Raw genomic sequence first — 12,915 nt, forward strand, 5'->3', positions numbered from 1 at the left:
CATTGGACATATCCAAGGGCAGGACTTGGCCTTTGAATTTGATAAATCAACTGTACCAATTCTAAATATAACCCATAATGCATTTAACAATAGACTCTATCTTTTACTCAGACTATAGAATTAAGAAAACATAATCAGACATCACTAGCAGTTCGGGCAATCACTCTTCTGGTCTTTGTGAAGACCAAGGTCATACCACTTTGGAAAAAAACAACCATTTGTATCTGCTTTAGCTGGAATTTCCATCTTAATGGATTGTTTGTCAGAAGAGAATAATTCAAGATCATATTTTATCCTCTGCCATTGAGCTAATTGGCCTTGGGAACAAACTTAAGCCACCGTGGTCAGATACCATGTGTCCCTGATGGCGACAGGGGATACCTGATGGGTTAATATTGGTTATGTATTTGTCCCCAAGTATGGGCAGATTAGAAAAGAAGATTTCAGTAAGATGCATAGGTAAGTGGGTATACTTTGAACTTCTCAGATGAAAGGATCCTTAGATGTAGTTCAAAAGAGAAGAGGGGGAGGCAGGGGCAGATCCATATGATGTGTGTCACCCAGCAAAGGAATAAAGAGAATTCGTTTATCCTGTTCAGTGAGGAGTGACTTTCCATGTCATTCAAGTCCCACATCACATAATTGTGGCTAGTGACAGGGACAAAAGTGTGTCCTGACAGTTCTTCTCTCCTGTGTGTTTAACACATACACACACACAAGTACATACTCCACACTAACACATATGCACAGATGACATATATACATACATGCCCAAAAGCGCACAGACACACATGCATAGACATCTTAACCCATATTTTAAAATACTCTTTGGACAGTGATAAGGTACTTTCCACCATCTTAAGCCTTCCATGCAATTGACCTAGGTGCTGCTGGTTCTGTATAAAGTGCCTAGCCAGGTAGATACCATTGACTCTGTTTCAGGGTTTGAAACGCTAACGTCCAAGGAGGTATAATTGCCTCTCCAAAGTGACACAGAAAGCAAGGGTGAGAAAAGGGATTCAGACTCCAGTCTGTGATTCTAAAGCCTGTGCCCTTCCTCAGGAGAAAGAGGAACAGGTGTTTTCAACTCTTACTATGTACTAAGGGATTTATATTTGAGCTTTAATCTTCACGCAAACTCATAGGAGTTTGCTCATGCTTAGTCTGATTTTAAAAATTTGGAAACAGAGGCATAAAGAACCAAGGAAACTTGCCTTAGGTGACCTGGTCTCTTCTGGGCTGCACTCTTTCCCATGGCCTTGCTCCAGCCTGGCAACATTCTGAAACAGAAAGCAAAATCCCCTTCACACCAGATTTCGATGAATCTACAGATACAACACTGCTGTAGCATCTATGGCACTCATTTCCAAGAAGCAAGAGGCTGCGTTTGATAAGGTCCAAAGTGGAAACAGTGACTGACTTTATTTTGGGGGGCTCCAAAATCACTGCAGATGATGACTGCAGCCATGAAATAAAAAGACATCTACTCCTTGGAAGGAAAGTTATGACCAACCTAGACAGCCTATTAAAAAGCATTACTTTGTCAACAAAGGTCCATCTACTTAAGGCTATGGTTTTTCCAGTAGTCATGTATGGTTGTGAGAGCTGGACTATAAAGAAAGCTGAGTGCAGAAGAATTGATGCTTTTGAACTGTGGTGTTGGAGAATACTCTTGAGAGTCCCTTGGACTGCAAGGAGATCCAACCAGTCCATCCTAATGGAAATCAGTCCTGGGTATTCATTGTCAGTACTGAAGTTGAAGCTGAAACTCCAATACTTTGGCCACCTGATGCGAAGAGCTGACTCTTTTGAAAAGACCCTGATGTTGGGAAAGATCAAAGGCAGGAGGAGAAGGGGACGACAGAGGATGAGATGGTTAGATGGCATCACCAACTCAATGGACATGAGTCTGAGTAAACTCCAGAAGTAGGTGATGGACAGGAAGGCCTGGCACTCTGCAGTTCATGGGGTCACAAAGAGTCGGACATGACTGAGCTACTGAACTGAACTAAACTTAGTGTTTTTATCCTGTCATTGTCTGTGATTATTTTTTAAGTAATAGAGATTTGAAATGCCAGTATTACTATTCTTTTCCAGTCCTGGGTGTGTTTCAAAGACACATTAATGATCTCAATGTTATAAAATGCTTTAGGACCTTTTTTTCACATGAAAGGCAATTTCTCTGGTGTTGATATAAGTTTATAATTAGGTTAGCTAGCTTCTTTTATGTACACACAGCCATGCCGTCCTCTTCCACCTCTTCTCTGACTTTCGGAGTTAAGATTTTATTTTCTCTTAATTGACCTTCATCTTAATTAGATTTCTGAAAGTCCAGTCATGGAGTACATTGAAAATATTTATGCTTCCATTGTGTGAAACATCAAAGCGGTCGGCGTTGCAGATGGTTCCCTAGATCAAAGCCAGCCGCCTGGGTCCTATTATTATTAGTGCAATTAGTCTGACACTGCTCCTTCTTGACTGTCCCTGAAGTGTAACTTAGAACAGAAGAAAATACTGATAATTTTCAAGAAAAGCCTTTTATAAAAATGTGAGCTTTTCCAAGTGATGAGTGAACCACAGAAGAATATGCACAGGGCCTCAAGATGCTAAAAAGACATGTCATAAGGAATTACACAGAAAACTAAAATGAGCTTAGTCAGCCAGTCCATCCTAAACAGCAGCACCTACACATGCTTTATAAAAATTGCTCAGTAAATGTTTACTGAATGAATAGGTGACCCACATGCTCACAGGTAAATTCTACTCTCTTAACATTTCTCCAGACTTTGCAAATTGATATTGGTCACAAATCAAGAAGCATATTCTAAGTCAATGTCCTTTGGAAACACCTTATTACCAGCACTTCCTTAAGCTGTGTTTATATTATATTGAAACAACTAGGCACTGCACCTGTTGTCCTGTTCAAAGAATTCACCCTACTTAAATGCAGTTGTATTAAGAAGATGAAGTCTCCAAGATGAAATTACAGTTTGAGGTTGGGTTAGCAAAATTCATGCAAACTGACAAATTTCCAGCATCACCTTCATCACCTCATATAAGCCTGCTTACCCAGGTGGCTTGGTGGTAAAAGAATCTGCTTCCCAATGCAGGAGATGCAGATTCGATCCTTGGGTAGGGAAGATCTCCTGGAGGAGGAAATGGCAACCCACTCCAACATTCTTGCCTAGAGAATCTCAAGGACAGAGGAGCCTGGTGGGCATAGTCCATGGGGTCCCAAAGAGTTGGCCACGACTGAGCATGAGTAGTTGTTGTGCTGTGAAAATGGCCTATTATTTAAGCTGATTCCTCTTCCTTGAAAAAAGGCACAAGGTTTGCAATTAGGTCAGGGGATCAGAATGGCTAAGAGAATTAATGGCTGAATAGATCATCATAATGAAACTGATTCAGAGTACCACTTAAAAAAAATAAATCCCAGTGCTGGTAATTTTTTCCTATTTACATCTCATTGATTCATTTACTCAGATATTTGTTGCAGGGCACTGAAAGCTAGAGCAGTAAACAAGAGAGACAAAACAGTTCCTCTGTTTAGTTCACAAGCTGGATCTTACAGTCTCACCTTTTTATTCCTCTTGGGTAATCCTTCTCCAAAGTTGGTCTACAGCACTGTGCCTAGCCATTTGCATTAGACATGCAAAATCTATTTTCTAAGTGGTAGGAGGTCCTGGAATTTACAGAAGCTAAATTATTGACCTGAAATCTCTTCAACTAAATAAACTTAGTAAAATTTTATTCAATAGGCAAGACTTCTACTTTCCAATATCTTAGAATTTAGCTACCAATTTCATCTAGATACAAACCCTAGGGACAACTGTCCTTCCATTTATTGGTTCTAAGTGTAATTCCTCAATTTCAGTTCTCACAGAAAGTTAAAAGTAGCTACTCATGGATTTGTCTTATCCTAGTGCCCAGTATCCCAAGGATAATGTCTAGTGCATAGTAAGTGTTCAGTAAGTGCTGCTGCTAAGTCACTTCAGTCGTGTCCGACTCTGTGTGACCTCATAGATGGCAGCCCACCAGGCTCTCCTGTCCCTGGGATTCTCCAGGCAAGAACAATGGAGTGGACTGACAGAGGACTGAATTTTATTTGGACTCTTCTTATACTGGATGCTTTTCCTATTCTTGGAGAACTTTTTCTCAAAATCTGCCCCCAGCTGTCAGGCCTGCTGCCGAACCCACTGAGCAGCTAATATTCCTGCCTTCAGCTTTTCCACAGCTACTTCTCCAACTACAATCACACTGTCACTCTGTTACTTTTATTTTCTTCTTCTTTTCTCCCTTTGAACTCAGCTCTACCTCCACTCTGGTGTCCAGAGCTAACCATCCCAACATAGGTGCTATGGGACATGGGACCTTGGCATTTCTAAAGCTCACCCTTACATTTGATAGCCATGTATTAAAGGAAGCGAGGTTACCTACCATATTTTCTACAACTGTGACTGGGGACATCCGTTGTCTCCAGATTATGTATCTGTATTTTAACTGGACTCTTCAATACTTTGGTTCATCACCTAATGATAAAAGTCAAGGAAAATAACTGCTCAATATGGAACCAGACTGGTTTGGTTACCTTCTCTAACACTTCATGGCTACACCTCTCTATTCTCCATGACAACCTGCAGTTTACTCTTGTGTTGGGGATGATATCAGTAAAGACATATCCTAATGTCTGTGAATCTATTATGGGATTGTCAGATGAACTATTCAGTAAGAATCCAGAGTACTGCAGTTTTCTACTGTAACTTTGCAATGTGAGCAATAACCATCATTTCCTGCATACCTCCAGAGTACCAAGACTCTATTGGAGATTTTGTATGATTCACTGTAATCACCTCACCAACAGTGGTCAACCAAGGAAAGAGTGTATGGGACCTGGCCTGTCTCCATAAAAGGAGTATTGACATACTTTATCACTGACAGTTTTTGGTATGTTTGGTTTAGTATTGCTGGTACATGGTGATCTTTAAAAAAAAAAAGACAACTTTTAGTTAGTTTCATTGTTTTTAAATTCTCTGAAAACAATGACTTTCTTATTGCTGATGTTCTCTGCTCCCGACCCGGCTGGCCCACCATAACACATTAACCCGGGGGATAATCAAATCATCCAATGCAGAGGAAAAAAACAGAGCTCAGAAAATGTAAGCATTGTCTGCCACAAGACCAAAGAACCTGTGAGTGATAGAGAGAGGACTCTGCCCAGGTCTAACTCTAAAGCCCTCTTTCCTTCCTAGACATCATGTGAGAAATAGTAAAAATAATAATAATAATAATAAATGTAATCACTTCAGGTGATAAATGTGCTCTAATATATGAGACTTCATTTGGTCTTTTCATTAAGACTGTGAGACAGGTTCAGTTCAGTTCAGTCGCTTAGTCATGTCCGACTCTTTGCGACCCCATGAATCGCAGCGCGCCAGGCCTCCCTGTCTGTCACAAACTCCCGGAGTTTACTCAAACTCATGCCCATCAAGTCAGTGATGCCATCCAGCCATCTCATCCTCTGTCGTCCCCTTCGCCTCCTGCCCCCAATCCCTCTTAGCATCATGATCTTTTCCAATGAGTCAACTCTTCGCATGAGGTGGCCAAAGTATTGGAGTTTCAGCTTCAGCATCAGTCCTTCCAATGAACACCCAGGACTGATCTCCTTGATGATGGACTGGTTGGATCTCCTTGCAGTCCAAGGGACTCTCACGAGTCTTCTTCAACACCATAGTTCAAAAGCATCAATTTTTCAGCACTCAGCTTTCTTCACAGTCCAACTCTCACATCCATACATGACCACTGGAAAAACCATAGCCTTGATAGGTAGGAAGGTCTTATTATCTACATTCAAAGGTGAGAGACTCTAAGAAGTTAATGTGTCACCCTCAAGAGGCAACAACCTAAGTGGCAGAGGCAGCAATTGAGCCCACAAATCCTGATTTCTAATGTGGGTTTATATCCACAGGGCCAATGTATGTTGTGCCATTTGGGTGCCTTATAATAGCTGAAATATGTAACATTTACCTTTTAAGCTACCAGCATGCTCTCCAAAATGGTGTTCTTCCATATTAGGAGTTAATTTCTCTCCAAAGGAACTCCTTCAAATGGAAATACAGAGAAGTTCAAAGCATGGGCTTCAGAACATGAGTTCAAATATGGACTCCATCAAATGCTGGCTGTGTGAGTTTTCACAGTTAACTAACCCTCTGCAGACCTGCCTTCTCATTCATAATATAGGGTTAATAATCCTTACTTCTAGGGCTACTATTTAAATGAAAAGAATAAATAAAGCCTAGGAGAGTGCTGACACATGGTATATGTCTATAAATTGAATCTTTTATTAAGAATTTTGCTCCTTTATACTATTATTCCAAACACTGGGAAGATTAAATGAATGATATTCTGTTTGTTAGGCCACTATCATTGTTATCAGGTTCATTCTAATTGAAAGAGTCTTGTTGATGGTGATATAAGAAGAAAGCCCTTATTAATATTTTCAGAACCCAAATTTTAAAGTAATAACCAGAAGAGTCCTCTGACAATTATAAGCTATTGCAAAGTCATGTAAAGAATAACAATGGACCTCTGTGCAGCATTTTTATTAAGCCACATTTTAATTATAACTGTATTTTGAGTGAGGACATCTATTATGTTAACCATACTAGACATGCCATGATATAATTTGTAATAACTTTCTTAGCCTCACCCATGCAGAGTTCATTACAAATGAATTTTGAAATGTTCATTCCAATAAGCTATGGAACGAAACAGGCCTGCACCATTGTGTCATTTGAGAAATACTAGAAGTAATGAACTATTCATACATTTATCATCCTCTGTGACTACACCTTGGTGTGAGAAACTTCTAGATGTTCAAGGAGAAGAACAAGTGTTTGGCCTTTATAACTGACTAGTTCATCCTGTCCCAAGATCAATGCATTCAAAAGTATTCAAGCCTAGTTCACCACCACTCTCACCATGCCGGCATCTCTGAGTAGCTAATAAACAGTGCGTGTGTGTGTGTGTGTGTGTGTGTGTGTGTGTGTTAAGTCACTTCAGTTGTGTTTGATTCTATGTGATCCTATGGACTGTAGCTTGCCAGGGTGCTCTGTCCATGAGATTCTCCAGGCGAGAATACTGGAGTGGGTTATCACTCCCTTCTCCAGGGGATTTTCCTGACCCAGGGACTGAACCTGTGTCTCATGTCTCCAGCATTGGCACGCAGGTTCTTTACCACTAGTCCACCTGGGAATCCCAATAAATAGCTTACTACTTGGCTATTCAGGTTCTGAGAAATGAGTAAAAGAGACATAGAGGAGGCCGAATTGCCCCTATTGTGAGAAATCAACATGGTTAGACGTAGTAACTTAGTGTGCCCCACCTACCTCCCCAGACGTGGCAGCCCTGGACCAGGACAGGCGTGCCCACATGACAGCAGGAAGGAGAGAGCCTGTGTAAGACATCAGTCTGGAGAAGCAGAGAACCTCTGATCCCCATCAGAAGTTTGGTCCCAGAAGAAAGAAAGAAGAGAGATGAAGCAAACAAACCAAGTTTGTTCTTCCCTAATTTTTCTGGTAGAAAAATCACCCCCTGGGTTCCAGAGCAAGGAGGTTTACTAAGTAAGCTCCCACCCACCACACGGAAGGAAACATCCAGAGTGAGGAAGAACGCTTCCATAAAACTGTACAGCTAGGACTTGTATGACTGGTCCCATGATGGAGGGGCTGGAAGACCTCTACCACGGACTATTAATATGTTGGGTGCTCCAACTATGAGCTCCAGGGTAGAGGCAATGGAAAACATGGAGTCTGGCCCAGGTTGGGGCTGTTCATCACACTCTTAACCATGTGGTTCCAGAAACTCACAAACACTGGTGAAAACTCATTTTACAAATTGAGAAGTTAAAGAAACCAGTAGACTCACAAACAAGATCATCCCTCTGCTCAACATTCTACAGATTATAGGGTTACTAGCAGTGTAAGAGCCTAACCTAATACAGCAAGGCAGTGAAGATGGGAAACTAACATTATTCAATGGATGGCATCACGTAGATACTCAGGTTGGAAACTTGGGTGTTATCTTTGATACTCCTCCCTCACCATTCACATCTAATCGTGTCTGTTCTTAGCAGCCCATATCTCTCCATCTCAAATCTGTCCTGTTCATTCCTTTCCATCCCCTTTATCACAAACCTAGTGCAGGCTATCTCTGGGTTCCTTCAGCAATCTCCAAATGATCCTCCCTGCCTCTGGTTCCGGCATGTTATGGATGACGATATTGCAACAGTGGGACTCTAGACAAAGTAATGAGCTCTCTTAATGATGAAGGACAGAGACTAAATTTGAGCTCAGGTCTGTCAAACTTTAAATCCAAGCTCTTGATTTTTACTCAATGCCCCGTCTCTGTACAAATATCTCCCTCATACCACTACCTCTAGTCATTACATTAACCTCTGAACTCATGTGCTGTAACAATCCACATAACCAATTATAGAATGAAAGAATTTTAAAAGGAACCTTGGCGATCATTTTAAACTAATTTCTTATTTGAAAATATGAGAAAGAGAAAGCTTGAAGTGGTACAGACACTTGACCAGGCCACAGTTCTGGTTAAGAGTCAAAATCAGACCTCCAGTTTCTATTTCTGGTTGCTAATCCTGACCCCCCAACCCATATATTAGATAAATGAGTTACAATTTTGAAATTAGCAATTTAAGGATTAAAGATATGAAAATAACACTTGGGTCCTCATGCTACCCATTTGTGATGAATGGGCTGTTTTGGTTAGAATTGGCCTTTTTTTTTTCCCCCAAGTTGAAGGGATACTCTATAAATCTCTAATGTGTTGTTCTTTCATTTTATAAATAATAAAACCAAGACTCAAAAAGATACAGTGTGTGATGGGAAGTCCACACAACCAAACAGACTAAATTCCAGGAAGCCTAGGTTCTAGTCCAGGGTTCTTTCCACTCTCCATGTTGCCTTTCTGTGTCTCTACAGAAATGAGGAGATAAATCTAAAATAGAACACAACCCCTCCCACTCTGGCACATGTTTATCCATGGGCTGGCCATGCTCTCCAGGTGTGCTCTAACTCCTCCTCTCTCTGACAGTGATTTAAAGACATCCAAGCTCATGTGAAAATGAAATGGGGGAGAAAATTGCAGACTAACCTGATGCTTTTGTACATCTTTTTAAACTAAGAGAATCTAGATCCTCTAGAGGCAGAAAACTTAGAAAATAGTTTTTGATTAGGAAGATAAAACTCTGAAAAAAGTGAGCTGAACCAGGTACTAAAGAGCAGAGATGAATTCAATGATTTTTTTATACTAAAGTTCACTGCTGCTAAGTCACTTCAGTCGTGTCCGACTCTGTGCGACCCCATAGACGGCAGCCCACCAGGCTCCCCCGTCCCTGGGATTCTCCAGGCAAGAACACTGGAGTGGGTTGCCATTTCCTTCTCCAATGCATGAAAGTGAAAAATGAAAGTGAAGTCGCTCAGTCATGTCTGACGCTTAGTGACCCCATGGACTGCAGCCTATCAGGCTCCTCCGTCCATGTGATTTTCCAGGCAAGAACTACTGGAGTGGGGTGCCATTGCCTTCTCCACTAAAGTTCACTAATTTACCTAAATAAGGTTTTTCATCTGTAAAATATAAACAGGTGGTTTGGGTCTATTTTATCCATGTACACACAGTCAAGTTGCCATTTTCTGCCAAATGACCTTTGGACAGAAGTCTTTTTCTCCTTGAAAAGTCCATAAGTTGCACAAACACAGCATCCTCAAGCCTAGAGCTCAAGTTTACCCTTGTGGCTGAGTCCTGTGATCCTGTAAACCCTTGTTCCACTTTCCATGGTATTGCTTGAAAGAATTGTGGCAAATTAGAATGTATTTCTGAGCTCATTTTAAGGCTGTCACAGTTTTGTAGGCCCAGTACTAAGCAGAAAAAAAGTGCACAACAGCCAGAGAGAGAAGAAGATGGAACCCCAGGAAGATATTCATGTACCATGATAGACTTCAAACTGCACTCTCACTCATAAAAGCAAAACTGACCTGGAGAGTGGAAATAAGGGAACACAGAGGAGGGAAAACAGTATAGCAATTATTTAACATCAGTTTGTTTTCCTGAATTCTTGCAATGGTATCAGGCTAAGCCTAAGCTAAAATGACTTTAGCGCTCTATGAATTTCATCAGATTTCTTACTACCATCTCTGAAGGTAACAATAATAATAATGATGCTGATGAAGGTGAAAAAGAAAAAAGCTCAGATTACACATTTCAAATCCCAAGTCCTTTAGTATCACCACTTAATATACCACTTTTTCTTTTTAATATACAAAAAGAAAAAAATATGTAAATATGATAACTTGTGATTGGAATAACAGAGATCTATTGGAAGAGAAAAAGAAATCCTAGATTTCATTCCCATAAAACCCTTTTCAGTGTCCCATTTAAATAAACCAAGTCTACAGTTTCATTGATCTCTTATTTTCATTTAGTTTTCTAGTCATCAATCCCATTCAGCCAATCACATCATTCATATAAATGGAGCTTTAAGACTATTTTTGTCCTGCTCCTCTGCAGTCACACTATTGTTTCTAATTCCTCCTGGCGTGGAAATTCTGGAGCATCATACAAAGCTCACGTAAACTAAACTGTGTGTCTGTCCTTCCTATAGATCCTCCCACTATCACGGAATCCAAGAGCAATGAAGCCACCACCGGCCGAAAAGCTTCCCTCAAATGCGAGGCCTCCGCAGTGCCTGCGCCTGACTTTGAGTGGTACCGAGATGACACCAGGTTTGTTCCCAATCTGCTGCGCCCCCCTGGGTCTCACCTGCTCAGCGAGACAAACCAGAAGCCCTGATGAAAAACCCACCCCAGCCGTAATTACATAGGTCTTTCCGATTAGACTCTTCCTTTTCCAAGGCTTTTTACCTGGTGCTTTGGGACTGTAGCTCTTGGACTCTCAAAGCACGCAGGTTACGTGCACAGAGTGGGCAGTTTCCACCTGCATGTCTTTCTAGCCTGGAGCAGAAACCAAAGCTCAGTGAAACCCATCCATTCCTGAGTTGTCTCCATTAGTAGACTTTCATTCTGATACTTTGGTGAAAGTGAAAGGGGTCTTAGCGACCCCATGGACTGTAGCCTACCACGCTCTTCCATCCATGCAATTTTCCAGGCAAGAGTACTGGAGTGGGTTGCCATTTCCTTCTCCAGAGGATCTTCCCAACCCAGGGATCAAACCTGGGTCTCCCGCACTGTAGGCAGCTGCTTTACCATCTGAGCCACCAGGGGGAATTGAGCAGAATCAACAGGCTCTAACTACTTCCTTTCCCTCCCTTTTTTTCAATTTAAAGATGAAAAAGAAATGACTACACCAAATCTTCATAGTTGTTTCTCTTTACTCTTCTGTCTTTGAACCCTTAGGATAAATAGTGCCAATGGCCTTGAGATTAAGAGCACGGAGGGCCAGTCTTCCCTGACAGTGACCAATGTCACTGAGGAGCACTATGGCAACTATACATGCGTGGCTGCCAACAATCTGGGGATGACCAACGCCAGCCTCGTCCTTTTCAGTAAGTATGCCAGAGAGGGAGCCCATGTAGGAGAACCAAGTCGAAGCTTCTCCCGTGGAAAATTTGAAAATCATTCCCTTTTGACTAAATATAAGCTTATGCAAAAATCAAAGTATCACCACTGAAACAAAACCACAAGTTCTCAATCCCTATTATGAGACAAAATTTACAAATGGAATACCTGCCCTCTCTAGTCCCTGACTTACTTGTGATAACTGCCTTGTTTCTCTATCTGATTTTTTAAGTTTTTCTTTTCCTGGTTGGTTAAACTGTAAGAATATTCATTGAACAAAAATCTCTCTGGTGATGGTCTCTTTAAGGAGCCTAGATGATGTAAGACCCTGGAAAGTGGATGGCTCTTTAAAAATGGCAGGCATGGGAGTGACTGAAGAAGCAGTATTCAGGGAGGATGGATAAGGTACTGGGAGAAGGGAGAGGCTGGAAAAAGAAAGTGTATTTTTAACAACACAAGAGGTAGAGTGGAATGAATGATTAAAACATAATATAAATCTAAAGAAGTAGAAATGGTTGCAGAAAGGTTTCAGTGTGACAGCAAGAAACATTATTTGTCTTATAGATTTTTTGGAAGAGAAATAGGATGATGAGAGAGATAAACAAAGTTTCTTCTGAAGACCAAAGAAGATCCTCAAGGCAGACTAAGGAAGGACAAGTTGTTTTAAGTTACTGGAAACAGTAATCTCATAGGAAAGCCCACCTTCTAGCCTTTCCCTTGAACAGCATGTTATAGTTAGATACCTGCCCCCTGACTTGTTGGCCTGGCAGCTATGAGCATATGAGCATAGAATCAGATGCCTCCTGAAAAATAGAAGTATGATCCATGAGATCAGGGAAAATGAGGACAATTAGGATAGGAAAACGTTTACCAGAAAAAGTAAAACCAAAGAGTTAGCATATGCTGAACCAGAGAGTTCATTTGGCCAGACAAAGTCCAACAAATTTAATATTATTATTTTGAAATAACAAGCTATTAGACGCTTTGTTGTTGTTGTTGCTCCCTTCACAGGCTAAATTGGAAAATTTAGAAACACTAGGTCCAGGAGAAATGTCTTCATCTTGCTTTATTCAGTTTAGATTAGCCTTCAAGGAAAAGATTTTTAAGAGAAGAATCAATTTAAGAGTTCCCTTGAAACATAGTATTAAACTCATTTTAAAACTGCTCAAGATCCAACTCCACTTACTAAAAAACAAACAAACAAAACACCACCACAAACTCTTCTGAATTTGACCTTCAGTTTCTCATCCATAACTCCCATTGACTTTATTCTGTAAGTTTGATGGGATACAGCTGTGCTACAAATGTTGTGTCAAAATGAAGT

The 12,915-nt window shown here is 40.9% G+C and overlaps 1 protein-coding gene across 5 annotated transcripts in view; it reads left to right on the plus strand.

The window, feature by feature from the left end:
* LOC122675803 (limbic system associated membrane protein) overlaps positions 1–12,915 on the plus strand; it is a 681,792-nt gene that overhangs the window by 631,755 nt on the left and 37,122 nt on the right. For all 5 annotated transcript variants that reach the window (XM_043874897.1, XM_043874898.1, XM_043874896.1 and 2 more), the window contains exons 5-6: positions 10,679–10,799; positions 11,430–11,578. In XM_043874897.1, coding sequence (XP_043730832.1) covers positions 10,679–10,799; positions 11,430–11,578 — 270 coding nt within the window. The remainder of the gene's footprint in view (positions 1–10,678; positions 10,800–11,429; positions 11,579–12,915) is intronic.

This window comes from Cervus elaphus, chromosome 19 (assembly GCF_910594005.1).
Source record: "Cervus elaphus chromosome 19, mCerEla1.1, whole genome shotgun sequence".
Lineage (NCBI taxonomy): Eukaryota > Metazoa > Chordata > Mammalia > Artiodactyla > Cervidae > Cervus > Cervus elaphus.